Source organism: Fusarium proliferatum (genome assembly GCF_900067095.1).
Source record: "Fusarium proliferatum ET1 genome assembly, contig: FPRO_scaffold015, whole genome shotgun sequence".
NCBI lineage: Eukaryota > Fungi > Ascomycota > Sordariomycetes > Hypocreales > Nectriaceae > Fusarium > Fusarium proliferatum.
In genome coordinates, this window is record NW_022194804.1 from 37,777 (window position 1) to 65,041 (window position 27,265).

At 48.2% G+C, this 27,265-nt stretch overlaps 9 protein-coding genes and 1 non-coding gene across 10 annotated transcripts; 6 read left to right on the plus strand and 4 right to left on the minus strand.

The window, feature by feature from the left end:
- Positions 1–304: 304 nt before the first annotated feature.
- On the minus strand, positions 305–1,866 carry FPRO_12269 (uncharacterized protein; the record flags this gene model as incomplete). The annotated part of the gene is made up of 5 exons (XM_031224047.1): positions 305–961; positions 1,022–1,186; positions 1,240–1,627; positions 1,675–1,718; positions 1,774–1,866. 5 exons carry the CDS (start codon positions 1,864–1,866, stop codon positions 305–307), a joined length of 1,347 nt encoding a protein of 448 aa, XP_031089345.1.
- A 916-nt stretch (positions 1,867–2,782) lies between these two features.
- FPRO_12270 (uncharacterized protein) lies at positions 2,783–4,591 on the minus strand (the record flags this gene model as incomplete). The annotated part of the gene is made up of 5 exons (XM_031224049.1): positions 2,783–3,685; positions 3,737–3,916; positions 3,965–4,079; positions 4,128–4,283; positions 4,335–4,591. The coding sequence occupies 5 exons, from the start codon at positions 4,589–4,591 to the stop codon at positions 2,783–2,785; spliced, it is 1,611 nt and encodes a 536-aa protein (XP_031089346.1).
- A 623-nt stretch (positions 4,592–5,214) lies between these two features.
- tRNA lies at positions 5,215–5,318 on the minus strand. Its single transcript has 2 exons — positions 5,281–5,318; positions 5,215–5,258 (listed from the first exon to the last, which is right to left on the minus strand). It is a non-coding gene; the product is annotated as a tRNA-Leu (tRNA).
- A 494-nt stretch (positions 5,319–5,812) lies between these two features.
- On the plus strand, positions 5,813–6,532 carry FPRO_12271 (uncharacterized protein; the record flags this gene model as incomplete). Its single annotated transcript, XM_031224050.1, has 1 exon — positions 5,813–6,532. One exon carries the CDS (start codon positions 5,813–5,815, stop codon positions 6,530–6,532), a length of 720 nt encoding a protein of 239 aa, XP_031089347.1.
- A 4,216-nt stretch (positions 6,533–10,748) lies between these two features.
- On the plus strand, positions 10,749–11,780 carry FPRO_12272 (uncharacterized protein; the record flags this gene model as incomplete). Its single annotated transcript, XM_031224051.1, has 3 exons — positions 10,749–10,981; positions 11,446–11,525; positions 11,575–11,780. The coding sequence occupies 3 exons, from the start codon at positions 10,749–10,751 to the stop codon at positions 11,778–11,780; spliced, it is 519 nt and encodes a 172-aa protein (XP_031089348.1).
- A 1,660-nt stretch (positions 11,781–13,440) lies between these two features.
- On the minus strand, positions 13,441–14,082 carry FPRO_12273 (uncharacterized protein; the record flags this gene model as incomplete). The annotated part of the gene is made up of 1 exon (XM_031224052.1): positions 13,441–14,082. The coding sequence occupies one exon, from the start codon at positions 14,080–14,082 to the stop codon at positions 13,441–13,443; it is 642 nt and encodes a 213-aa protein (XP_031089349.1).
- A 2,046-nt stretch (positions 14,083–16,128) lies between these two features.
- Positions 16,129–17,268, plus strand: FPRO_12274 (uncharacterized protein; the record flags this gene model as incomplete). The annotated part of the gene is made up of 2 exons (XM_031224053.1): positions 16,129–16,551; positions 16,600–17,268. 2 exons carry the CDS (start codon positions 16,129–16,131, stop codon positions 17,266–17,268), a joined length of 1,092 nt encoding a protein of 363 aa, XP_031089350.1.
- Positions 17,269–17,949: 681 nt separating this feature from the next.
- FPRO_12275 (uncharacterized protein) lies at positions 17,950–18,786 on the plus strand (the record flags this gene model as incomplete). Its single annotated transcript, XM_031224054.1, has 1 exon — positions 17,950–18,786. The coding sequence occupies one exon, from the start codon at positions 17,950–17,952 to the stop codon at positions 18,784–18,786; it is 837 nt and encodes a 278-aa protein (XP_031089351.1).
- A 707-nt stretch (positions 18,787–19,493) lies between these two features.
- Positions 19,494–20,222, plus strand: FPRO_12276 (uncharacterized protein; the record flags this gene model as incomplete). Its single annotated transcript, XM_031224055.1, has 2 exons — positions 19,494–19,871; positions 20,142–20,222. 2 exons carry the CDS (start codon positions 19,494–19,496, stop codon positions 20,220–20,222), a joined length of 459 nt encoding a protein of 152 aa, XP_031089352.1.
- Positions 20,223–26,273: 6,051 nt separating this feature from the next.
- On the plus strand, positions 26,274–26,810 carry FPRO_12277 (uncharacterized protein; the record flags this gene model as incomplete). The annotated part of the gene is made up of 1 exon (XM_031224056.1): positions 26,274–26,810. The coding sequence occupies one exon, from the start codon at positions 26,274–26,276 to the stop codon at positions 26,808–26,810; it is 537 nt and encodes a 178-aa protein (XP_031089353.1).
- Positions 26,811–27,265: the final 455 nt, after the last annotated feature.

A 27,265-nucleotide genomic window follows, 5' to 3' on the forward strand; every position in this document is an offset into this window, starting at 1 on the left:
ACACATCATAAGACCCTGATTACTTATCGCATAATTATGGCCTGTTTTGGATATGAAAGCCGGCATCTAGCCTACTGCTTGCTGCTACCCCGCATAAGCTAATGGCCATGTTCGCAAACTCTTGCCTCACGATTTTCACTTATGGGTCATCGATTGAGTCAAATTGAATTCAATGACTAGCTTATGTGCTACAAAAGAACACACTCGACAGATGTGGCTGACAATGTGTGTTCGAGAGGGGCTAGAATTGCTTCCCCTCAGAACACCTTACAACTATATCGTCAGCATCGTCTTTCTGTCCAACTTATGCCGCTGGGGGCATCAGCGCATCCACATCCGGGCCCCATCCATCATCATTGGAGATAGTAATCGTGTTATCCGACCCCTCTTTTAGATCAAAGAAACCCCTGCTCAGTCCCGTCTGAGAAAGATGGCTGGTGGACAAGAACGCAAGCTTCTGAGATTCGCCGTTGACATTGACAGTCGCATATCGTGATCCGGTATCGCCATTTCGGTACTTGACGTTGATAGTCGCTGTACCACCCGAGCTCTTGATGTTCTTGAAGGTAAGAGTGCCTTTCTTGTCGCCTCCTATGTAGCCGACGGCTTTACCGCCACTGCATTCGCTGCAGGAGATGACCCTGGCATCATTGGCCATCGTTGCGGCCTCACCCTCGATCTTTGTCATCTTTGTCTCGGACCAAGTGCCCTTTGAGAGGTTTGGCGACCAGGAGTCGTACCAGCTGAGTGTCACCTTGGAGCCATCGACCTTGAGCGGAAGCCAGACGTAGGTGCTAGCGGCGAGGTTCGTAGAGACCCAGCGATCGCCAATGTAGATGGCATTACCGTTACCGAGGGGCTGAATGTAGCTGACCTGGCTTTGGTAGGTCTTTGATCCAACAGGTGCAAACTCGGTCCAGTTGGACCATGGACCAGACAGTGACTTGGCGTAGCTGTAGATCTATTGGGGTGTTGCGTTAGTAACCTTGAAGTATAGCCAAGGGTCGGAACGGCCGCTTACATTATCATTGGCATTCCATCCGGTCAGATGAGAGCCAAAGATGAAGTAGTATCCGTTCTGTTTCAGCATAGCTGGGGACTCGGCAAAGTACTGCCACTCGTATGTGATCTCAGTGACGTTAAGGTAGTCATCTGACAATGCCATGATTCGCGTTCCATACTCTCGCTACAATTTGATTAGTCCCTGTCCTCTACCAAAGTTCACAGCATAAGGCTTACGTCTTCAGTCATGAGATATGCAGATCCGTCATCATCTTTGAAAAGTCCCATATCGCGACTCTGCTTACCAAGAGGCCTGAAGCTTCGGTGATAGGTGTACTTGCCACATACACTATCACCAGTTGCGATACCAACCCGCGCATCCTTGTAGTCTGGGCTGTCGATGTGCATGTAAAGAACATACTTCTTTGTCTGATCGTTGTAAATGACCTTGGGTCTTTCAACGATACGGTTGGGGCCGAGGTCGCCTGCGTCGCTGGTGCGGGAGAGGAGAGCACCTCGGTATGTCCATTCGACGAGGTTGGTGGAGGAGTAGCAGTTGACGTTCTGGAAGTATGTCCCGTCTGTCTTGTCCTCGCCAATCATGTAGTAGGTTCCATCAACCTCACTTGAAGAGTCAGATCTCTGCCCGACAAGATAGGGTGTGATACTTACATCAAGCCATGGCCGTGAGCTTGGACATGCTCACCAGTGTTGGTCTGGGTGAAATCCGGTCAGCAAAGCACTCATGCACTGAGCTTTCAGTTAACTCACAGCTGTCCATGTTGCTCCAGACACGATGTCAAGAGAAGCCTGAACGGTGCTGGCTGCAAGCACAGCAAGAAGAGTTGAGAAGAAGCGAGCCATCATGCGATCTGGTATGGGACCTCTTCAAAGTACCCAGTTGCAGTTCTTGGAGCTTGATCGGGACCAGCTTCGAGGATCACTCAAGGTTCTTATTATACTTCGCTCCGGCTTAATTCTCTTTGCGGTATGCTCGGACGCCGGCGAGACATGGCCCGATGTGAAGAATCTCTTTTCTGGGGTAAGTCTCCGCTACTTCACACTCGACTTCTGGTTAGCTCTACTCGGGTATTCGGTACTTGGAAACCAGTTTAAGGTTATATGATCGGCATTGCAATTTCCTCCAACGGGTTCTTTCATATGCGCACCAATTTGGAGACCTTGAGTCAATCATAGGAACCTTCCTTTGTGAGTACTTCACATGATCTGCCGGCCCATATGCGGGGCCGACAGTAAACAAGGAGTGAAAGGTCTGGGGTAATCGACAGGGGGAGATCAAGTGATGGCCCGGGGGTGTCGGAGCCGGGACGAACATACCCTTGTTCCAACGGTCCTTGAGCCAAGACTTTTGCACCTCGTGGTACATGTTGCATCGGACCATCGACGGAGCAATGGCATGCTTCCTTCACCGTCTGAGCTCTCATACCATGTTGCAAATCCAGTCTGACAATTGGCATGGTCCACTCAAGGTTTGCGGCGACATGCAGTCAGTGATACGTCCTCTACCAGGGGCCCGAAGTTATACATGGAGGGTAACAGGAATCGCTGAACTTACGATGATGCGCGACTACTACTGTTTTCATGTGGCATAAGATCGTCCTCTCGAGAACCGTGAGTGCCTCCCATCGTCATGAGATTCACTAATTTCTTCAATATGAACGAGCATAGCGAAGGTATAACATTGCAGATTAACCAGACTCTTTGAGATCTATATGAATATCGACCGACAGTCTTTCTATACCACACAGTTCACAACTATCTAAACATCAATGACCTTTGCCTCATTCTGGTTCATAGTTGCCCGAACCGTCTCAGCAGTCCTAGGCTCCAGTGACTTCTTGACAGGATTAGGGGCATCAAAGACCTCGTTAAGCTCCTCCAGCGTCCGGTCCTTCGTCTCTGGGAAGAAGAAGAAGATAAACGCAGCCTCAAGCAGATCCCAGAACACGAAAACGAGATAGAAGTAGTAACCAATCTTCTCAAAGGCTGGTCCCGAAGAGTAGGCCAGGACGAGGGAAATACAGCTAGAAGCCCAGTTGCCCAGTGCTGTTCCCTTGGCTCGTGTCGAGGTAGTGAGTGTCTCTGCGATGTACATGCTTTGTTGGGCGGTCCATCCAAGTGAAAAGACGACACCGAAGAGGAAGACAAACGCGATGGTGGTATTGGCTGCGTTCTTGTTGCTTGCGTCGTCAACAGCCATCTTGGATGTTCCTGTGATGACGGCAAAGATGACTGAACAGAAGAGAATACTGTAAATGAGAAGAGGTCGACGGCCAACACGGTCAGTAAGACGGGCACCGATAACTGAGCCGATTAGTCCAAGAACGCTGTTGGTGGCGTTGAGAGCAAGAACAAGCTTCTCATCTTTGATACCAGCCGTGTTCATCATAGCGACAAGGTAGTAGCTTGATAGCGAGTTACCAGATGCTTGACCCATGATAGCCATACCGAGAACACAGATGAGACGTCGCTTGTTGCTGTGCGAGTTCCACAGCTCACGGTAGTCCCACCATCTCTTGTCTGAAGCCTCAGTCGAAATCTGGGCCATCATCTCCTTCATCTGTAGTTGGACGATGGGATGGTCGACTGATCCCTCGCCGTGATACTTGGCGAGGATGGCGGCAGCTTCATCGTGCTTATCATTGGCGATCAACCATCGGGGCTGTTACTTGGTCAGTAAGTGAGCGGTGATGATCTTGGCAAAGAGACTTACAGATTCTGGGAGGAAGAATGCAAAGATTGCGACAATACCAGAGGTGACAAGCTGAATCCAGACTGGGACCCTCCAGCCATTGTTGCCTTTGATGTAAGCGCTGCCATAGGTTGCCCAGCCAGCGATAATAGCTCCAACAGGCCACATGCAGTTGTAGAGACCAGTGAGAGTACCTCTCCACTAAACTGTTGTCAGCAGAGTTTACACAGACTTGGCAATGCTGCTTACCTTGGGGTGAGCAAGCTCGCTGACGTAGGTCGGGGCAGCGATACAGCAGTACGAGACACCAAAGCCGAGGAGGAATCGACCACCCATGAACTGAGGCATGGCTTTCGCGGTTGCCCTTCATTGTTGTTAGCGCTGCCTGCAGCAAGTTGAGGCAATTACTCACTGAACACAAGTACCGATAATGATGATGAGAGCACCAGTGAACATTCCAGCGCGTCGTCCAAAACGATCAGTGGTGAAAGGGACAGTCGGGGCTGCAGCAATGCTGCCTACGTTGTAGATCATGAAAACAATGCCAGTAGCAGAACCATCAGATTTCCTGTAGCAGGTCAGTCAAATGCCACTCGCCGCAAGGTGGTTATGAGCGTACATGTCAAAAGTTCTTTGATATGACTTCATTCCGTTCAGTCCACCCATCAAACTGCCATCATAGCCGTTGAGACAACCACAGCAATAGGCCACGAAGAGCACAGCATAGAGCTGAAACATAGACGGTGTCCATGGTGAGAACTTGTTGTTCTCAACTTCGTGCGCAATCTCAGTAGCAAGTACCTCCGGGGGCAAGTCATTGGTCAGATCGCGATGGAGTACATCGGACTTTTCAAGCTCGTCACGCTTCTCAGACATGGTGTTGATCTTGTGTACGTATCTTTGGGCAAAGCTGAACGACCCAATGGATGGGAACAAGCATCAATGAGAGACTCAAGAGAAGGGGGGACAGAATATCCCATGCGAGACTAAAACCTCTTTTATAGATGACGATCCCAGAATGGACTCATGTTTCCGCGTTAGCTGTTTCTAGCCAACGGTCGGCGCCGCAGCCGAACATCGCCGGTCGTTTGCGAAAATTCAGCATGACTCGAGAGGGTTCGTTCGGTTCGTGAATAAACTCATGGATAAAATCCGGGGTAGAGGCAAGGAACCAGCATCAAATGGCTCCGGGGAGTCTGCGGGGAAATTCTCAAACTTGATAAAGATCGACAAAACGCTTTGAACTTGGCGAGTCGACTCCGGCTCCGACATCCCCGATTGAAGCGCACCAATTGATTTGGGGGCGAGTGGAGAGGGAGAGAGTCACATGGAGTGAAGACATGCCAGCCTCTTCCGATTCGCACTCGTGCGATGCCTTTTGAGCAAAGGTAACTAATGACTTGAAACAAAAAGTTTAGGATGGCTGAGACTTCAACCCATTTGACGCGGCAAAAGAGAATCATGGTCGATTGGCACATCGCGACACGGACAAAAAGAATTGACAAGACTGGGATTCGAACCCAGGCCCCTTTCGAGACTGCGAATCGTTGCTAGTTCGAATCGAACCTGAACACAGCGCCTTAGACCGCTCGGCCATCTTGCCTTTTGATTGGATAGAGACTAAGTGCTTTTAGTTATAGATCAACAGCATCATCTTTGCATTCAATGGCGAAGCATCTTTCAGTCTCATTATTCCAGAAGCAGCTGTCCAAGAGTTAGCAGTAGCCTCCTTTGCTGGCATGGCAAGACCATAAATTCAAGTTCACACAAGCAGATTCACTTCCGCCAGCAGTCTCTCTGGCATGTATGCACTTCTTTTCACAAACAGCATCAACAGAACTGAGTTTGTTCCGGACACGAACCTGATTGTTATCTCGAATAAGATGTTCTTCACCCAAGTCAAGCTAATAATGTCAGTCAATTCACGGCTTGATTGCCTTACTTTGGCAGACACTCAATGATCCCGGAAGGTGTCGATCACTTATCAAAAGATCATAGGTCTCAACGCTACACTTATGAGCTGTCGGTGTCAAGTATAAATACTCCTCCTTCTCTTCTTGCTCGTTTTCCAAGTAATATATCAAGATAACTTTCATTATGGCTTACCGACAGAACGATCATGACCGAACACCGCTTGCATCTGACAGCCAGGCCAACAACGATGCTGCTTACGAGGACTACATGAGACGCTACCGAGCCCGAAATCTCAACTCAAACTGGAAACCCAAGACGAGAAGGATGGTCGGGCCAATGTATAACCCAACGCCATGGCTATCGCCTACTTCTCCTGTCCTTCCTACTCCTCGTTCCGGCGATTGGGGCTTTTCTCCTTCTGTAGTTGCTGATGGATACCGTGTTGCGCGAAGCTTACCCCAACCACATGAATCCCCAAGAGTTGAACCTCAAATAAGGCGAAACCCTGATGAAAGCCCACAGTGGGAATACATTCCCGGTGAAGGATACAGGCAAGTCGAACCAGGTACACGTTTGGGAGCTAACCAGCAGCACTACTCAAGGAGAGCGAACGAACAACGGCGGGAAAACGAGCGTAGGTTCTTGAGGGATGTGCAATCTGAAGTTGGCAGGGATAATGGATATCCCCAGGTTAGCAGAAGCTACCAGGTCGACAGACAAGAGCCTCGAGATACAAGAATGGACCTCAATACTAATGCCCGGGCCCCTATTCCTGATATGTGGACTGCTACACCAGAAGCACGGGGGTGGATGGACAACGTACAACGGGAAGTGAACCTTCGAGGATACCATACTAGATTCCCAGGAGGAAGTTTCAGTGAGCGACGTTTCCAACCACGATAATCTCTCTGATAGGTAGATTAATGATAGGTTATTTCGTGATTTAGCATACAAATACGTACATTTTTCCAAGCCAAACATGATTCCTCGCGCATGGCGAAATGGAGCTAGTCTTTGAGATTCATGAACAGAAAGCCGCCGTAAGCCAATGCAATCTGAACTTAATGTAACATTTACAGTCTCGATGACACACGACATGACGGTTTGGTGGTCGCAAGCTTACAAAGTCAGTGATGATTACTACGAGTAGATCAACCTCGACTCGGGCGCTCCACTTCGGTGCCTGATTAACTGGCACAAGTGTAAAAATTAGAGCGATAGATTGTCGAAGAGGAATAGTTTTTACTTTGAATGCTAGTTCTGAGGATTTGGATGTGATTGACACCGAACTCCATGGAAAGTGTAGATCCAGGGTAGGCAATTACTTGAAGCCCGTGATATCTGAGGCACGACGGGAGGGCTTAAGCATCAGTCCAAAGAAGTGGAGTTTTTCATGGCTAGAATCAGCCTCAATAGACTTGTATTCCCAAGTACCGCAAGCAGTTTGCGTCGATTATAATTCATTTGTGTTGAGCGCTCCTCGCGTGCTAGGTCATGACGCTTGCGAGCAGACAGGCCAACCCCACCCACAATTTGGGCACAAGAAATTACCCACTGAAGCGCAAAAATAATCTCTAAGGTACCAACGACATAACTTTATTCAAGGCCTATTGACTTGTCGCCTGTGTCTTTTTTACTATAATCACAATAACTCAAGATTCTCCCTTCAAGCGCGATTGTTTTGGCAGAATTCTGCTACCTTGCAATCATTGGTTATCGCCGATGACTAACGGTCGCGAGCCCAGGATTTCTGCCGCCAGCATCGTTGAAGCAATCTCCTCTTTCCAACTTGCAACTGTCAATCAACACACCAAGGCTCAGAGCCGCACAAATAGCCGCATTCACCATTCTGCACCAAAATGAAATACTCTCGATTCCTGTCTCTGCAACTCGTCTCCTTTCTCGCACCTCCGTGATCAGGCACTTCGACCTGGCTTGTCCCAGCGCCGACGCCTTGCCAGCCATGCAACACCGTGAACCCAGTCCATTTTGCCCTCGAATCAATCCGACGTCATTACCGCCTTGAAACCGCGCTTTCCGACCACTGAAGTTTTCGCATTATTTGCAATCATCGTCGCCAGACAACCTTTGTGTCTCGGCTAGCGTCTACCTTGCATTGCCCGTGCCAACGGCCTGCTTCCTTCACCCCGATGCATACCGTTTCCTTGAAGCCAGACTTCAATATGATCGTACAATACCGTCGCAAACCGAACAACTTTTGTAGCACCGCAAGCGTGCTTACGGCCAACCGTGGCTATTCAAGCCGTTCGAGCAGACCCGTTGTGAAATGACGCCACAGAATACAGGCCCTGCCTTGGACATACCCCCCCGATTTACCCAGACGCGATCTTCATACTCTCAAGCAAGATCAAGAGTTCCCGCTGCTTTCCTCGACGGTTGTCCACGTGTCTTCGCAGCCCTTGTGGCATCACAGAGGCGTGCGACTCTGGGAGGCACCTCGCCTTGACCTGTCATGGTCACGTCAATTGCAATAACAAGAGGCGACCTAAACACCGCTGCGCAGCCCGGCCGGCTCTTGATTGAGATGGGCAAATAGTTTTCCACACATCAATAGAACGATGGCGAGGAGCGCAACACGAAGTCTCCAGCCGGCGAACAAGTCGAAGTTACAGACGAAACTGTGGTGTTTCCACCAGCACCTCCTTGCTGCTGACCGAATCGAAGCTATGACCGCCAGCATAAACGAAGATGCTACATCCGCCCCCTTCGACTCGATAAAACTGCACCCGACCGGACCTATCATTGCCGTCGATACTGGGCGGCAACAAGTTGCGAAACGATATGGCTTCATGCGGTGACTCGATTCTGCTATTACTGTGAATACTGCCCGGGGATTTGCAAGCTGTATCGCAGGCACAAAGTCTTGAGAGCTGTGCCTACCCGGAACTCGGGGATTTAGACGCCCTCGTTGTCGTCTAGCTGATTTGTATTGAGTCGCTGAACAGTTTGTAACTGGCCATGTGGACCAGCTCAACTCTCACGAAGCGAAGAAGACGAACCACATTTTGTTAGTTTCGCTCTCAAAATTATCGCCTACGCCCTCTTGATTCATCCTGTGCTCGTCTCGTCATAGACATCGCGAGAAGTGGTCTGCTTCAACCTCAGCGCCATGCTGTTGTGATTCACTGTTCCTGAGCCGGTCGCACTGGACAAAGCCTTCCGAGACGACTTCAACATCCTGTCAAGCTTTCCCCAAAGATAAAGGGCGTCATTTTGCCTCTGATGCCTGTTATCGGGCTGGAATGCAGGCCAGAAACTTATCATCGACTCTTGACCCAAGATGCCTCAACCCTATGGGCACCCGCGCCATCTCCAGCCCAGGTGCCGAAACCTGACTTTGAAGCGACCGCCTGGAGTTGTTTACGGCGCCGACACCTTTAATGTCACCAAGAGACGACGGGCATGTCGACCGCTTGCTGCTGCCGATTGGCTCGGACCAAACCAGCAAAGTTTCAGTGTTCACTTGAAGCACTGGAGAGTTCCTCGCCGCTGAAGACTCGGATGTGAAACGCCTCAGCCAAGACCTCGGCATTTGGCGAATCTGCGATCTTGCACAGGTTGTCGAGTGTTGTTGGCTGAAGATGGTTGGAGGCTGTCAGACAGCTACGTAAATGTTGAGGCTCATGCCACAAAGAATACTCCCCTTAGGAAACAGAGTCACTGGCATTTGACCGTTTCTTGTTGTCGTCGACCAGTCCCCGAAATGATTCCACCGTGCTTGACAGTGTCTCCCACTACTTGGATCTTGCAAAAGCACTTGGACCCAGCACCCAGCCATGAGTGCTACTTGCGACCAGTCGAACCGGAATATTTCTCACTCGCATCGTTGCGACGCATCTTCAGCTTACCTTGACGCACTCTTGGACCGCCCTCCCCTGCTCCTCAATTCCGGCGAGACTGACCTGCCGTTGACGTGTGTCATGGACCTAACACCATCTTTATCCCGGTGCTTTGAAGCTCGCAACCAGTCGGGACAGGGAGAACACTGCCGCAGTTTCAGCGAAGCCGGTAGACAGGAATGAACAAACGATAACCCATGTTGGATATCCGCCATTTCTGAGCTGAACATGCCGCGGTGACATGGGCATTGCTGCCCATCTTCTCCGCCCACACAGATTATATTTCGATGGCGACCCTCGTGATACTGTCTTCACCATCATACCAGCCAATCCACGCTACCAAGGAAGTACTGATCCCGAGACAGGCGCCATACACACTGTCGCAATACGCTGGTTGGTGCCAAAGGCTTCAGGCACCTCCATAGTCGATTGTAATTTTGCCACAGATTGACACCGCCGCTTGGACGTAATCTTCTACGAGGGTGGCTGATCCTTATCGAGCTATTCGACTCGCAATCGGATCGTCAAGAAGGGGGATACTTCATTCGCTCCGACGGACCCTCAGGTCTCTTTCTTTACAACCCGGTCTTCTCACAATACAAATTCCGATGGGGGAGACCAATTGAGACCTCGTGATGAAGAAGCAGCCGTTATCTCTTGGCGGAACTTGGGCACGTCCCTCTCGTGGTTCCTGATGTGGCTTTACTAGATTCTTGCCTACCGATGGTAAGGCGATCGGCTACTCTGTTCAGAATCAATCCACCACGGTATTTGTAGGCAGCACGATCCCTTACCACTCGCCTTGGAACGACAGGAAATCTTGTGCGACAACTGCATTCCACAAGCGCGACCCAATAGTGTGTCCCACAATCGTTCCTCGAACCACATTCGTGCAACCGTTAGCACGAACATGTTGACGCCTAGAGCACGCAAAGAGACAAGATCGTCATGTACAGGCCAGTGGAGGCCGCGATCAGGTCGGTGATCTGTATTCCGCCTTGAGCGGTCGGAGGCGATTGTGAAGGGATGTAGACATGCGACACAACGCCTTCTCCATGTAATGTTCGGAGGACGTCTTGGTCCTTCGTTCTTGTTTCCGGGAGACAAACTTCTAGAGGCGAGAAACGATTTCGCGAAGGAAGGTCTTCGAGCTTTGCTGTCAGTGCACTTTTGCCTCACTTATCAACACCGTGGGAGAAGCTCCTCATGAATTCCAGACAAACGTGGCGAACGGAGGGCATCAGCGAAGAGGCACGTCAATGGCTCGACCTGTCGCCCATACGAAAGCACAATGGCAGCACATTCGGATAGTCGGTCCTCGATTGCATTTCCCCGATGCCAAAGTTCCTGACCTTATTGTTGGACCTAATAACTCTCACCAAGCAAGACAAGGATCGGGTCTCGCAATGGCAGTCGTATCTCCCCAAGGATCGTTGGATGTTGAGCCCTTGATCGTCGGCCAAATGTCCAAGACGCGATGGTCTCTGCAATTGTGAGCGCTGAACGTGCGTACAAATGAAGCTGCGTACAGCTCTCCGCAACGCGTGAATGTTGCCCACGTTCATATTCGGCTGGGTCCAGGGAAAGGCGGGACTGCGCATACAGTGTTGATCACTGCTGAGAATTCTCTACTTCGGCATGTGCGTAGATGAGACCTGTGCAAGAGCTGGCCTCTGACTTCGACTCTTGGTTTCAGCATCCCCCGGAGGGTAGCATTTGGGCTCCGACCGACCATGGTCCTTGTGCCAGAGTTCTGGAGAAAAGGCGAGAAAGGCTCCCGGTGATACTGGTTGACTCCGCCGCTGCCTCCATCGCGTACTCTTCTTGCGGCGTCGGAGAAGACGGGATGACGCGATTGTCAAACGTGTCGCTCGCGTTGCGACAGAAAGTTGCCCAATAACATATCCTCTTGTGGCGATGGATGGCTCTGCAGACGCACTTATTACGCGCGTTCAGCGACGCCTTCGTCATCCCAAACCCAACAGACCGCACGCCAGTCATCAACCTTAAAGCATTCTCGACATCAGCAACTGTCAGTACTGCCTGTTCCATCTACATCTTCAAGCACTGACCCTCCACTACCAGTCAACAATCACCAACCACAATGCGCGGACAACAAAGACGTCAACGACTCGACAACGACTGACGATCTCCGAACGATAAACGACGCCACAAGTAAGCCAGCACCAACGATACAAGGACCCTTCACGACCGAGCGACCGACGAATACGATGGACGACGACGATGGCGAAACACAGCGACGACTCATTTATGTCCGCCTGCGATGTTAATCCAAACGCACGACGACCGACTCTGATACGACCAAGTTACGGCATCGACGATCCTCACACAACTACGAACGACAGATCTCCAATGCAGCTACATGCTTTGCACATCTCTACGCTGTCAACAATCCATCACGTGGCGTTGTATCATCGTGGGAAGGGCGCTTCGCTTCGGCAGTGGGCTGTCGACTGTGATATGTTTTCCTTTTTTTCCTGTCGACAGCCCAGCTTGACCTCACTGGCACTTATGATGTTGCTTTTGACTGAAAAGCTAGATGTCCTGATGACTGTGTGGATGATCGTATAAGAGGGCTTGCTGCTCTGCCGTCGATACAATCCAACTCAACTTCTCATCACACAGAGGCGGCAGGCCCTTATCATGGCATTAGAGACAGCCATCGGGACCACTGACTTTTCGGCCAAAAATGACATATTAGGCGTCTTTGGGGGCAAAGCCGGGCTGTCGAGGGACAGATGCCGCTGATACTATGTGCTCCGCAGTGCCATTTCACAATTTCCAGCCTTTCGAGGCTGTGTCAGACGCAAAGGGGTGGCAAGAAGCTGGCGCACAGTGACAAAACTAGCCGGTTACACTCATGGTTGCTGTCCTTGCCATTTCGGCCATCTCCTTTGGCTAGCATCAGTGCTTGTGCACGACATCTCAACGCCTGCTTCGCTTCACTACTCGAGAAGGTTGGACTGGCCTGTCTTCAGAATCCAACTTTCTGAATCATTACGACTGCCTTGATGCGTTTTGGTACGGGTAGATGATTCTGCTCCTTGATGCAATCACTTGACGTAACTTGCTCCATTGCAACCTACATCTCCGGCCATACGTACCCAAAGCCATACAGCGGTTCTGGCTGTCGCCTGATTCTGGAAGCATATGCATGCACCTCGGGGCATCGGATGAGGGGTGCCCTCTCAGGAGGGAACACCATCCCATCCACTGGAATATGCACAGCCGTTTCAGATAACCGCTTTCTGTGCCGTCGATGCCATGCTCCTGCTGCTACTGTTCTGTCCCTCCGTCAATGTGTTGTTCTCTGAGGAACGCACGCATCGCGACGTCGTTTGGCAGTCATTCTCCCCTCGCGACAAATGCTACAATTCAGTCGGTCAACGACTGGCTGACTTGTTTTTCTCGGCAGCCCTCCTTCAAACGCACTCCACAACCCAGATCAATGTGCTGTTACCCAGCAACCTTGAAAGACTTGCGAACTGAAGCAGCTTCCGAGGCTTCTTTTCGTCTATCGAGACAGTTGCCAATCCAAATCGCTGTCTTTCCAGATAGGAAACCTATTGACGGCGCCATGTTCAATAGAGCGTGAGCTGAACGACTACGATGCGCCGCGAAATACTCTGCCTAGGGGAGGAAAGAAAACTCAGGACCTTAGCCCTAAGTGCTGAAAATACTGGGTAAATCTAATCCAAGCTTAGGGAACTCTTTGCTAAGTTTATTTTGACACCCAATAATAAGGTCCGGTGTTTTCTTGCTCCCTGGGGTCTGCCTACACGTACATGATTTCGCCATTCGACTGTCACCAACCCTGGTCAACATGAGCATGGGCCTGCCTCTTTTGCGTCAGTTTCCCTGTACAGAATCCTATACGATGCAGGCCATTTCGCGGACATGTTTCAAATGAGTAGCTATTGACCAAATATATTACGTTTGTTTCGTATCAAGACCCCGAAGTGATTCCCATTCCTCTTCCGTCATTCCAAACTCGATCAGATCGTACCACTTGCGATTCATCCAAACTGTCTGCCGCCTTCTGCCTTCCAGCTTGAAACCAATACTCTCGTAAAGATAGACTCCTCGAGGGTTATAATCGGTAGTAGTCATGCCGATTGTATGCAGACCAGCGTGTCGGAAGCCCCAGTCTACCATCCAGTTGATGGCTTCTCTTCCGTAGCCCTTGCCTTGATGCTCTTTGACAAGAGAGATACCAATCTCGGCAGTTCGATGATGGGCAACGGTGGGTGAGATGCCTCCCCAGCCGATGCACATGACGCCAATGATAGTCGGGGGCTTCTTGTCTTTGTCTTCTGTCTTGTCGTCGCCGACATCACCTCTGAGATATATCGCGACACCGAGCAAAGAGTTGACAACCGAGTCTATGTATGAGTCGACCTCCTTGGGCCCCTTTGGCAAGAGCATGGTGGGTGCTGAGAGGGCCTGGATGACAGGATCTTGGAGGATGATGAGAGCAATCTTTTTAAAGTTCTCATCGGTCTTGTCGGCTCGGACATACTCGAGTCGCTTCGACTGGTAAGCATTGGCGATGTGCTCTGTCGAGTAGTCCATGATAGTTGATGTGTTGGAAGCGAAACGAAGCTATAGTGGTTGATGTGATGTAATTGAATGATGGATTGAATACTGGTGATGCAGATGCTTTTTGTAGTCGGATGAGGCTCTTGAGCGCCCAGCCATATTTGACGCTATTCCCGAGTCGGGTGCCGGATGAGTCATTGGCCGCTTTTGACGTTCGTTTACTCGCATTCCCTTTTTGGTAGTTATTGAGCGCACAACGAGTGGGTAGTCTAGACGCACTTCTGTCAAGTAATTGCATATTAGTAGCCATCTCCGGCAACGAATGATGCTGCGGGCAACTGTGATTGCAACTGACAGTCTATACTGCCTGAGCTGCGTTTATGAGTGTATTATTTTGAGTTGATCAACCGGGCAGATGATGCCTCAGAAACAGCATCTCGTGCCAATGACAAGCGTCAAAAGTTAAACTGTACCACAAACAAAGCCCTTGTTGTGAACCCTCCCGTAAAGTCAAAATGAAAGGCCACTATATAAGAAACATGTTTTATTCTACCAAGCATCATGGAGTCTCTCTATCTTTTTTCTCCTCAAAGTCGACATACAATGGCAGCCTCAAGCTTCCATAAATTCCCAGAACTGCCCTCCGAAATCCAGCTGCAGATATGGGAATCCTCATTTCGCTCACCAGAGGCCATTCCCGGTGGCCTGCACTATATCGGCCTTGACCATGATGGATTTCCGGTTCCACTGGATAAAACCGCCAAAGACGAATTTCGGAGACCAAGGTCAGGTTGCGAATTGGAACAAGGTATCTGTACGGCATGTTGGGACTCCTGAGCAGCTGCAATGAAGCATCAAGAGCAGCAAGATGTCGAATTCAGCTGCTCTAGCTTTGGCCTTACCACTTTGGACTTCACCTTGGACAAGCGCGAATGGTACCATGGGAGAGGGCCCGTATCAATAATTCCTCCTATTGATCAAAGACAAAGGAATAATGTATCAAAGCAACAGAAAATCTTTATCTGCCCCTCGCGAGATATTTTCTGCGTCGCATTAAACAGGGCAGGGCGCGCCGTGCGCCGTGGGAACTGTTACCCACTACGAGTATTCAGAGGGCTCGCCTTCGAATTCGAGCCTTCTTGGAACATCAAGCTATCGCAGAATGATAACTACTACCCCATAAAGAAGTTTCCGCCTTCGCTGGCCTTTATGATCAGGCTGGTGTTTGAGGCAGCACATACCAGAAATTTCACCACGCCACCCATCAGGCTTATCGATAGGAATGTTCAATGGATAAACGACGACAATACACAACCTCGTCTCGACACATTTTATGACTGCGATCACGAATATGTAGAAATAAGCATGAAACGTGGGTCATCTTCTGCACGGATCGTTTGCCATAGCCCGGTGCTCGAATTCTTCGACCATCTGGACAGACTGTTGGAGGATAGGCTCCAAAATTTGGGCGCTTTTCGTCTTGGGCGTGGGCCGAAATTCGTTATAAGGGATTGTTTTTCTATCATTGCTTTGCGGCAAAATCAAGCAGGAGCTGTAAAGGAGTGAGGTGTCAACTGCACTATAGAGAGTGTCTATGATGCCTTTGGCCATTCGAGCACAATTTTGGGTGGGGAGAGAACAGATACTTTGATCGAAAAAGATGGTTCTGGTACTTATGCGAGGATTCGACTCCAAGACCTGGATGGAATAGGGCTTTTGGTTGAGAAGTCACAGAAACTAAATGGGATAGTTCTAGATCAATATTGCCGGGAAACCATGTTGTAAAATAGTGTGTTTCTGGTCCTCATATGCTTCTAGAATCAAGTTTGGGAGGACTGATGTGTCTATCATGGGCTAGAGAGCTTGTTAGTTCTCAATTGAACCTTGAAACATACTCTTGACCTGATTGGGGAGATCTGGGTGTGACTTTATATGATGTTTTATTTACTTTCTGTAAGAAAGCAACACAACAAAGGCATACTTAAGGAACACAGAGATCCATTTCAGGAACTCGTCCTTATCCCAAATTTAACTCCAGATCTTTTACCTTCACGTATCAAGGCCGAAAAGCTTCTAATAATGGCCCCCAACACTTTCCATATCTTCTCACAGCTCCCGTGTGAGCTCCGGCTCCAAATCTGGGAGTCAGCAATCAAACAACGGACGACAAATATTTACGACTATTCACCATGGAACTGGGGCAGTGTTGGCGTAGAAAGTCTGATGCCACAGGCTCAGAAGAAGCAATCCTACGGCATAAACTACGTGAGATTTGTCAATACGGGCGATTTCTTTCCTCTAGACTGCAGTTGGAATAAACCTCGTCCCACTAATCGGTCTGCCTATCTCTGGCACGCCGGTCTGTGGATGGCCTGCAAAGAATCTCATGAGGTCATGCGAAAGTACTGGTTCAACGACTCATTCTACAAAGAGAATCCCGAGTATGTGGACGCGGATTTGAATGGCGGTCTGAGGAAATGGTTTTATGGCAATGAAGAAGGAGTAGATGTGACCTGGAATGGGTGGGCGCGAGAATGAGAACTGTACGAGCCCTGGCTCATGGCTACATTCCCCGGGGACATGTTCTGTATTACCCCGGACAGCTATTGGCCCCTTGCTCTATCCAAGCTCCCCTTTGACCGCAGCGAATCTAAAATACATGAATATGCTGTCGAGTTTGACCCAGCTTGGACGTCTGAACTTGCTGGGCTCGAAAAGTACCGACCGACGGACCGCTTATCACCCACTTTAGCGTTCGCTATCAGAATCTGTTGCGAAATCGCAACTCAGGAAATGATTCTACCGCGGTTCATCCATCTTATCGACAAACAATCTGGCTGGAAGAGCGTTAGCAACGCCGAGGAACACTCGGTATATTACGATTGCGAATATGAGTATATCCGAATCGACCCGAGCGATTCTCTGGCCACAAATCGTCTTGTCCGACACACTTCCATGCTCAGGTTCTTGGATCAGGTTGACCGGCTTCTCAAACACAGATTGACCTGGAAACGAAAGACATCCCCTCGGGGTTGGGGTCATTACGGGCTTCCGCCCGATAGGTTGTCTGTGCGGAAATTGGTTCGAGTCATGGCCAGGCGTGATAAGGAGGTGGTGCCCAAGATCACAAGACGCAATGCTATGCAGCCCAAGATGAAGAAGGCGGCCTCGGTAACTTCGTCACATGAATCAACCGTAAAGGGAAAGCCAGCTGTGTGATGGAGATGGTAGTTTAGATGGCTGTGGTGTTTTGCCCTGTTTTTGCATCTTGGGCTCAAGAGAGAGGACCCTGCTTGGCCTTTGCTGAGACTTTGTATGCAGAGGATGTGTGATGTAAAGCGTTGGCTATGGGTTACTCAGGAGATAATGTTAGGAGATTCAACGGTCATAAATAAAATTTCTGCATATAGTAGCTTCTACATGTAGTATCTGCAAATAACTGTCGATGTGAAAACCCCAAAGGCCATCTCTTCTTCTCGTTTTTGGTGAACTAATATTTTGGGATTTTTACAGTTCAAGCTGCTGCCATTATCCGCTTGAACCTCACTTTAAGGTTTAAACAAAAACAAAAAAAAGAAATGCGTTACATACACGGCCATCCAATGATATACAACATCCAAGAAAGCTTCTTTGGGACACTGACTCACTCCGGATAGTCTCTCGCATAAAGTCTCAGAGCTGCCACTGTCTGTAAACAAGCACCTGCTGTCCGACTCCCTCCTTATTCTTTGTCCGTCAGCCAACACTTGAGCCGCCAGTGACAGCCGACACCTGAAGCTCATCATGGACATCACCACATTCCACTCCTTTCCCCGACTACCATTCGAGCTGCGTGAGCAAATCTGACAATATGCTTGCTTGCAGCTGAGAGAGAGGCGCAGGAACATTCACTACCTGTATATGGACGAAAATAGAAATCTCTGGCCTCGGGACTACGATTGGAAGACTGATGACTCAAGCAACAAATCTGGCTACACATGGCATTCCTATATAGTCCACGTAGGGCTTTGGACAGCTTGTAGGGAATCTCATGATGCAGTAAAGAAACTCAAACGTCTTTTCGTCAGCATGCGCTGTGAGTTACGCGATTGGCGTTGCAAGAGGGTAGTTTCCCCCCAGAAAACCGACTCTTTGCCCCGGGACCAAGTTATAGATCTTACTCGAGACATATGCGTCATAACCACCGATTCATGGAAGTCTCTTCTGAGACCTTGGAGACCGATATATCTACAAACCGAAGATGCCCGAGGTCGAAGGCGATTGATGAAACCTCTGAACATGGGTATCAAGTTTGACCCATCGTGGGACGAAGAAATGCAGAAGGCCGTGGAGACTACCTACTTCGCCACTGTTCTGCGTGACCTCTATCCACCGATGGCCTTTGCGATCAGACTACTTTTCGAAGTTGCAACCGACGACAATTATCTTCGGGGCCGATCGAAGGTTATGTTGATCGACGATGTATCCGAATGGCAATCATACGACACTAAAGGGCATGCTGGATGTAGGATCTTCGATTCCGGCCAGGAGTACGTAGAACTAGGGTCGCTTATGAGCTTTAGTACGCATATTACACATCCGGACAGTCCTATGGACGACTTTGCGGAAAATCTCAATTATTTGTTCTTGGGCAAATTGAATGCGGCTTGTCAAAGACGTTGGGGCCACCTCCTCGATGCCGACTTTCTGATACCAGTTCTGAGACGGGACAAACAAGCTCCAATGATCCGCCAGTAGCATCCTGTCCAAACCATAGCACATGGCGGATCTGAATCTCAGCGTTCAGATCATGGTAGCGAGTTAATAGAACTAGCGTCAGCAATCAACAAGACCAAAACAGGATACTCGAGAGTATGCTTTGGCGGTGTTTTCTTTACGTGATCTCATTCAACCTTTGTTCGTTGCCTTGTCAATATGATTGAAGAAATAAACCTAAAGTCATGGGTCACAAGATGACTTTCTTAAATTCATCACTCACATATCAGAAGCTCGTGCGATTGTAATTCAAGGTTTTACCAACACGGAGTTTGTACAATCAGCCATTAAGTCGAACTACTTACAAATAAAAGAAAGCTCTTAGTCAGTTTTCAACCCTAGCACAAACACCCTCCACTGTCTCTTTTACCTGCCAGACTTCCAAATCAACGTCAAACCACGCTCGATCCACCATGAGTAGAGCCACTTTCCACCAATTCCCGAACTTGCCTGTTGAAATTAGGCTGCAAATATGGGAAGATGCATGTTTTGACTGGGGCAGTGGTCGTTTTGGTCTGCACTACGTCAAATTGAATGAGAACCGGCAACTCGCCCCCTTGAACAGCGAACGGCAAACGGCTGGTCCTAGAAACAGATCTGCATATCTATGGCACGCAGGTCTTTGGACGGCTTGCAAAGAGTCACGAGATGTTGCTGCGAAGCATTGGAGTAATCAGGGTTGGCCAGACATGCAGGGGAACACCAAGGATAAAGGTCTTGGTGATGTCATCTGGTTTCACTCGGAACCTTTTCCTCCTCCAATTTATGGTCTAAAAGGACCTATACACAGGAAAGGCGATTACGAACCCTGGCGTCAAGTTGCCGATATGGAGCGAGATATATTTTGCGTCACTGCCGTGTCATGGGAACCACTGGTTAAGAGCTGGAACCCCCTTCTTCTCGAGGCTGAGGATGAATTGGGGCGCCATATGACTTGGGACATCACCAACATCGCTGTTGAGTTTGACCCATCCTGGTATCAGACGATTAAAAACTTCAGTCCGGATAACCGCGTCAAAAACTATCCTCCATCTTTGGCCTTTTTGATCAGATTACTTTTGGACCAGGCCCACAACAAGAAATACAGGAAGGTGGTTCAACTTATCGATAGAAACGTTCTATGACACGTCGAGAGTGAACAACAGGCTCGTTATCATCTGATCTGCATGGATTGCGATCACGAATATTTTGAAGTATATTCCTCTTAACTCGAGTGGAGGAGCCCACTATCTGATTTTCTCTCCTTGCTCGATCGTTTGATAGGCGACAAGTTGTCCGAAATCGAGTACGGAGAGCCGAGATTCAAGTATAATCTGAGCGAATCGGATTCGGAGCAGGACGATCGACTCCCTCCCGAAGAACTAATGAAATTTGTCGTGAGGCGGGATAACCTGCGTCCACGAGACTTGATTAGATAGGAGAGGAAATTCTCGATGCAAAGGGGGCAGACGCATCTGTAATCTACCACCTGTTTCACTAGCTACATTTACATTAATACAAAGCCCTTGGCGGATTGAACTACATACAAGACTAGCAAGCACAGAAACCTCGAAAAATCCGAACTGAACATCAGAAGATCATAGAATTATACGGCGGTGAGCATGCACCTGTAAGAGACCCTAAAGATGGACATGAGGCCCTGCGAACCACACAACACAAACCGGCAGAGGCACTGTTTCATAGACCCATGGAACTTGGTTATTAGATGAGAAAGGCCTAAGTTTAACAAAGCTTAGGCCTAAAGTGCTCTAAAGTCTCCTCTAAGTTTAGGCGAGCTTCACCATAACTTTTACGTACATTAGGTTGAATGGTTGAGCGGTAACGTGGCAAAACAAATGATCCAGTTCTTGCCCTGTTGCTGAGGTGCCCGTCACTGCCAGTCGGCAAGTTTAACCCCTTCCTGACTCAACGGCTCAAACAAGCTCCCACTTCCGTGATCACGGCTTCATTTCCCTTCTTCATCCACGCCTTCACTTTCCTCTGCCCCGTCAGCAGATCTTGTTCATCAACGCGCTTCATCAAAACATCATTTACAAGCATCTCCAACGCGCCTAAACAATCCGACTGAGCGCCGAGACCCATCACGGGTCACACTGCAATGCACAAAAGCAACGTGAGCATAATTTTGCCTCTATCATCGCGCCAGTTGCAAGTGCTGAACAACAGCCTTTGTTGCGACAGTGTAGGAATGAGCCATCACCACAAATATGAGAGTAACCAACCGTCAACTTTTGTGAGTTTGCCCATTCCCACCATCAAAGTTCAATTCTTTTCAATTTTATACTGACCATTTCTCTCTTCTTTTAGCCGTAAAACTCTTCTTTTGGTAAGTTCTGATGTCCTGTCAAATGTTGATGGCGAGCTGATTGCTGACCACTGTCCTCTCCAGAGCCACAACTGTCCACCCGTATGTATGACTTCACTTTCGGACGGTTCTTTGTTGACATTGATGTTTCACTGGCTGTAGACACTTTCAACAGTTTCCCGCAAGTATTCCCTATTTCAGCTACAACAGTTCCCCGACATGTTTGTTTGAAGAGGATTCTGACCATCTGTGTTTCTAGAACAAAAACATCGCAATGCCTCGCGTAAGTTTCCCTTCACAATGTATAAGTTATCGCAATGCTAACTTTCTTAGAACAATTCCAAAAGATATTTCAGCGTAAGAATTCATACATAGTAGACGAACATCACCCCTACAGACCAGCCACCAAACCAACAACCGATGAAAAGCGACATGACCCCTATTTACCGCCACCTCATTCGAGTCTCTTTCTCAAATCCGAACGAAATACAAATGCCGATTGGTCATTACGCTGGCCATCTCTCACAATATGCTCTCGAGCATAGAATCCAATGACTGACTGGCACAGCACCGAAGTTTCTCCAACGTAAGTACAGCCATCAGCCTATTGTCGATTTTTGAGCGTCTGACCCATATGTGGAATTAGACCTCTACATCATCCCGTCCCCCTTCGGGGCAGCAGCAGCAAGTGGCCGCTCCGACACGAAGGTATTCCGAGCTGCTAATGTCGCAACAATGTCTGACCGTTTCTGATGAGCAAATAGCCCAAGCCAACGGTATGCAACCCCGCCGCGAGCCTAAAACTTGTAAAGTTTCGCAAAGGAGTGCCTAAACTTTAGTAGATTTAGGCCTAAGGTTGTCATAGTCCCGCCTGAACCCGGCTGTTGGTTTCATAACATTTCATTTTCGCAAGAAACTGGACTGGAAAACGCGACATGAGTTGACAATCACAACCTCCACGAAGTTGCATAGACGTGAGAGACCTGGGAACATCCCAAAGAACCAACCGCCAAAACGGCAGAGTAGAGGATCATCGTTTGGTATAGATGTTTGCGAAGCGGATATGGTACTGGGACAAGCTGGTGGTGCGAGCGATTGAGGTATATTGCGAGAATGGTGACATCACAGGCGCAGTAGCATTGCATCAACACTTACTGGTTATCTAAAAGAGGTGTTTTCTACTCAGTTTTGACACTCATGGTGCCCACAATCAAATAGTCCAGAAGAAGAATTCCAACCACTCACATAGCTCAATGAGTAAAGGAGACGACATGAGGGCTTCAACATCATGCATAGGCAAGTTCAAATATAACCAGTCAAGACACAGACTTTGGCTCGTCGCCTCTCTGTTGTGGTGTCATAAGCAGATCACATAAAACATGACCATCCACTTTCACTGCACTCGTAGTATTATTGCTACATGCCGACCGTGGTTTAAACATCACTGTGACTCAGAAACATCGAGCCGACTACTTCCGATAGGCTTTGGCACTTGTCATGTCCAGCGCCTTTTCATGGCCACCGTACTAGATGACTAGTCTCGAATCTTTGACAAAAGTGCTCTCCAAAGTCCCAAGTTGGCAAGGCCAGGCGCAGAATTGTGATTCGGGAATCTTCGGATCCCACCAGCCTTGGAATGCAAGGCTGTAATAAAAATTCGGGCATATAAAATCCCATAATGGACGATTCGATAATGAAAGGCATTCTGGAAAGTATGTACGAGTTCTCTGCAAAATAGGAAGACATTTGCTGAATCATCTGTTTCGGCGCGGACGAATTTGTTATGTCATCGCGGTTGATGGGCTATACCTTCACGTGGAGTGTTGTCTCTGAGGCAACTAAAGCTTTCTGTAAACCCATACGGAGAGCTGCAGGATACTTTGGAGGAACGATTTCGTATCGATAGCACGCATGCAGTGACATATTGACGCCTCAAGTCTTGAGAAAGCCACACAAATAGTCGTCATGACGTTGATTCATTCTGTGCCATGTTCAGCCATCAGGCCACTCTGTAGGTGAATCTGTGAGTCTTCAACCTCTAAGCTATTTTGAAATGGTAAATGTAGCCCCAGAGTGACAATTTGGGGATTCGAAGGCTTACCAGAACTCCAAGATCTGTCGATCAACTGCTCTATACTCAGATATTACAGCGACCCGAAACCTCTTTCGACTTCATATCCCTCCTCTGCTTTCTGTCGTTCTACTCGCTATCGGTCGTTTAATGGAGCCCTCCATATACCATTGCTTCAGTCCCAAGGCACCCATCGCCGCTTTATGCATCAGATTCGGATTCATCACGACCCCCCAGCATTCCTCTTTGCCTAGTTGTTCAAGTTATGAGCTTGCTGTGTTCTTTCCAGTTGAGACGCGTGGCTGGAAGCTGTGACCAGCACTGAGAATAAATTGCACACTCAAGATATTTTACAATGACATCGATGCGGAACCCGGGCTTGCTAATGCAGCTTGTGAAACGTCTTGATCTTCTTCGACATCAGGCGCTCGATGCAAGCATCAACTGTCAGCCCGACTAACTCTCGACGAGGTTCTCTCGGCTGCATTAAGCTCTCAGCCACAGGGCTCAGCGGCAAATAACACTTCTAGCTCACAACTTAGACGACTAACTCTTGACCACTCCTCGGAAATGCTACCCAGGCATACCAACTATGCACCCAACAAGACATGCTCATACCCAAGCCATTAGTTTCTTGCAGTTGCTGTTAGGCGATGTCAGAGACTCGCGTTTATGTGACATCTTCCTCCAATCACATCACCGTTCTGGCACCACTATGGGAAGTTGAAGGCCTTTTGACATCAATATTCTTGTGAAATCCCTAGTTCCTTAGGGTTAGCGTTTTATCAATGTCTTTGTTCCATTCAATGATCACTGAACTGATAGGAGTTGGCTTTTCTTCTAGACTCATCTCATATTGGCATTCATGACACTATCCCCGTTTTTGTAATCACCGAGATGCTTCTTCAGCTGTGCTTCGCACGTACACTCGTCGACTTTGCTACTGCTTGGACTTGAGGAGACTAATCTCGAGGTCGAGAGTGCTGGCATATCTGTTTCACACGTCATCACAAGTTGTGGTTCAATTATGACCGCAGATCCGTCCAATGCTTTTCTCTTTCCTATCATGCCAGGATATGCGTAGGTTCGTTTGTCCAACCGAACTACTGCTTCCCATCATAATAACCATGCCAGCAACTTGCACTATATGTAGGGTATGAACAACATGAGTGGCTTTCAAGGCAGTGGCACAAACGGCATGAGTGGCTGTGAAATTGATTTGGCCAAAGCTCCAATAGTCACTTAAAACGCCATCAAAGGGTTGAACTTCATCAAGCCATAGCCCTCCTGGGTGGTACAAAAGTAGGTCGTCATCACAGAAAACGCCTGTTAACAAGATAGACATAGTCGCCAATGCAAGTCAAGTAGACTTTGAAGAAGAATAATCAGCTATAAGGATATCAGCATGTCTTAGATGATGTTGAGCTTTGATATAAGTTTTGCAACAAAGTTCACAACTATGCATCCCTCCATTGTACACTGTGGGGATTTTGTTTGACCATTCTCAGTTCTTCTCTTCTCTTGCATTATACTATCGAGAACAAGACCAGGGCTGATGCACCTGTCGTCCCTACCGGCCCACGTCGTCTTGGATGTCATCAACATCCACGTCAATACAGCAGCTTTCGCTGGAAGCATCACATCTGCCACTTTCTTTCGTCGAATCGTTATCCCTAACTCACACTATACATACAATGAGTTTAGAAAGCCATATTGTGGCGCATTTTACTGGTCATCTAAGCCTGCCATCCAACTCTCAGCCAGCAGCACTTTCATCTCTGTGGCCCTTGAATCCCCCCCACCCTTCTCTCCCTTTTCATCTTGATTATTTATCCATTTTTCTTTCTTTACAGTCGTCCCTAGATATATGTGCAGCACTGTGTCTATGATCTTATAGTTTATTCTTCGCAGAATATGGTCGTCTTCACCAGGATAGCCACAGCCCATCCTTTTTATCTGCTTCGGTATTGCAGTACCATTCCGAAGTTTCGTTGTGGTGGCTTAGCAACTCTCCTCGCTCACATGAAAAATAGATACCCTTCACTCCTCATAAGCTCGTTCGTATAAGCTTTGGCCAAATGAAGCATGTGTGTGGTTTTTGTGAGATTTGGACCCAAAGTTGTGCACCGAACCGCGTGACATAAAGCTGCACAGAACAGGGGCCACAACTAGGAGAAGAGATTGTTGCTCTGTCAATGAGAAGGTAAAATGAATGAAAGCCTGGGATACTAATACCTGTATTAATCAGTTTAGACTGTCGAGCTAGCGAAGCCGGATCCTTTCTGTACCATGTTCTATATGCTCAATCCGCTTTGTGCTTTTCTTTTACCAGTCAACGGGTATCTTGAAGAACTTTTAGAACATTTTTAAACGCTATTCATGAGCTTCTGCCTCTCAAAAATACATTTGAAATTGCTAGTAGTAGAAGCAGGCGTCTGTATTGCGAGATCGTCTCCTCCAGCGTTGATGGTCAACGCACTTTGTGACAGCCCAATTTAGAGTCATAACAAGCTTGACCCAATGATCATTACTCACCGGTCTCTCTGTATTGCCGACAACCTAAACCAACACTTTCTATGTGTGAGGTATGGGGATAGGTTCTAGTTATCAGGACAATTCGCCGTAGTATGCGTCGTTACAAGAAGCAACACCGTCTCCCAGCCACAAATTAAATTTTAACTTGTCAAAGTTTGTAAGGCCCATCTCGTGCGTCTATGGCTTGAGTAGGAACTAGTTTTTCTTTTGCACCTCATCAAAAGCATAAGCGATGGTCTTAAATCGCTTATGTCCATTCAGCGTGAAAATATCACGAGGCTGTGTAAACTCAATACTCATCGCTACCCACTTGATTGCAGAAGCTTTACCCTGGTTCTCATAGACAGTTCTTTCCGTGCGCATTACAAAAATAGAAATGTTTTAAAAGTTAGTAAACAGTCTAGAGTTTATACTGATTTCTTACAGTCAAACTAACTTATATAAAGCTCAAATATCGTCTTTCATTCATACTATATTTTCTTTTAATATCATTCTCATACTCCTCCTTAACAAAAAATGTCTGTCGACCATCATTCAGAACAGCCTTACGATATCACCATGCCTGATGCAAATACTATAACAGCCCACCCTGAAGATGATCGAGACCAGTCTGCTACTGCAGAGGAGAACCGGGGCGAATCAATTATGACAGAAATGCTGGATCTTACTGCACAATTCGCCAAGCTCTCGACCACCTCAGCGAATCTTACGAGATGCATCTCGGAGCCTCCCAAGGCACATGATAGAGTTTGCAGGAAACGAACTTGTCGCAAACCACATCATCATTATCTCTATGGTCTCCAACCCTTACCCACGGAACTTTGTCCACGACACGCTGCAGTTGCTGCGGCTATTCGACGTTATTTCCGATCAGTCTCAGAGAACAGGCAGCATGTATCGGCTTCACTAGATTCGATGCTCCAGGGTATGACTGCTCCAGGGTGTTCGAAGAGGTGTAGCCGAGCCCGAAAAAGGCTTCTGGGCTGTCCTCAAGACCATCTCCCAACGATAGCCGAGGATGCTGTCTCACCACAACATGGGGGCTCTCCGATGGACATTGACGTACGAGATTCGTCTTCCACAATGCAGAAGTAATTTCGGATTGGAAGGCTCATTGAATCACTTTGAAATGCATCGAAGTTTTTACATGGAGCAGACATCTACCATTTATTTTCCTATTCCCAACGGCGTCTACGCTAAAACTGCTGTATTGTAGAGCGTCTTTGTTATGCGTAGGTAAGTTCATTGTTCCGTATATCTCCACATTCAGCATTCACTAATTCGCATCTATAGCTTCCTTCAAAAGATCTATCTCCTCATTTCAGACAGCAAGTTGGCGTTAGGTATCTTGCTTTGCATGGGTCCCGTAAACCCCCATGATCTTAGCCCAGGTCCACTGCCTACAAGATAATTTCACTCTCAAAGATATAGAATGAGTCGGAAACACGCTACACGGAGGTCGTGTTTGGTTGGCTACATGTTACCAGATAGGTTGATACATAAACAGTCGAGATCATCCTGTTATGTAGAGCAGAGGAGAGTAGTACAGA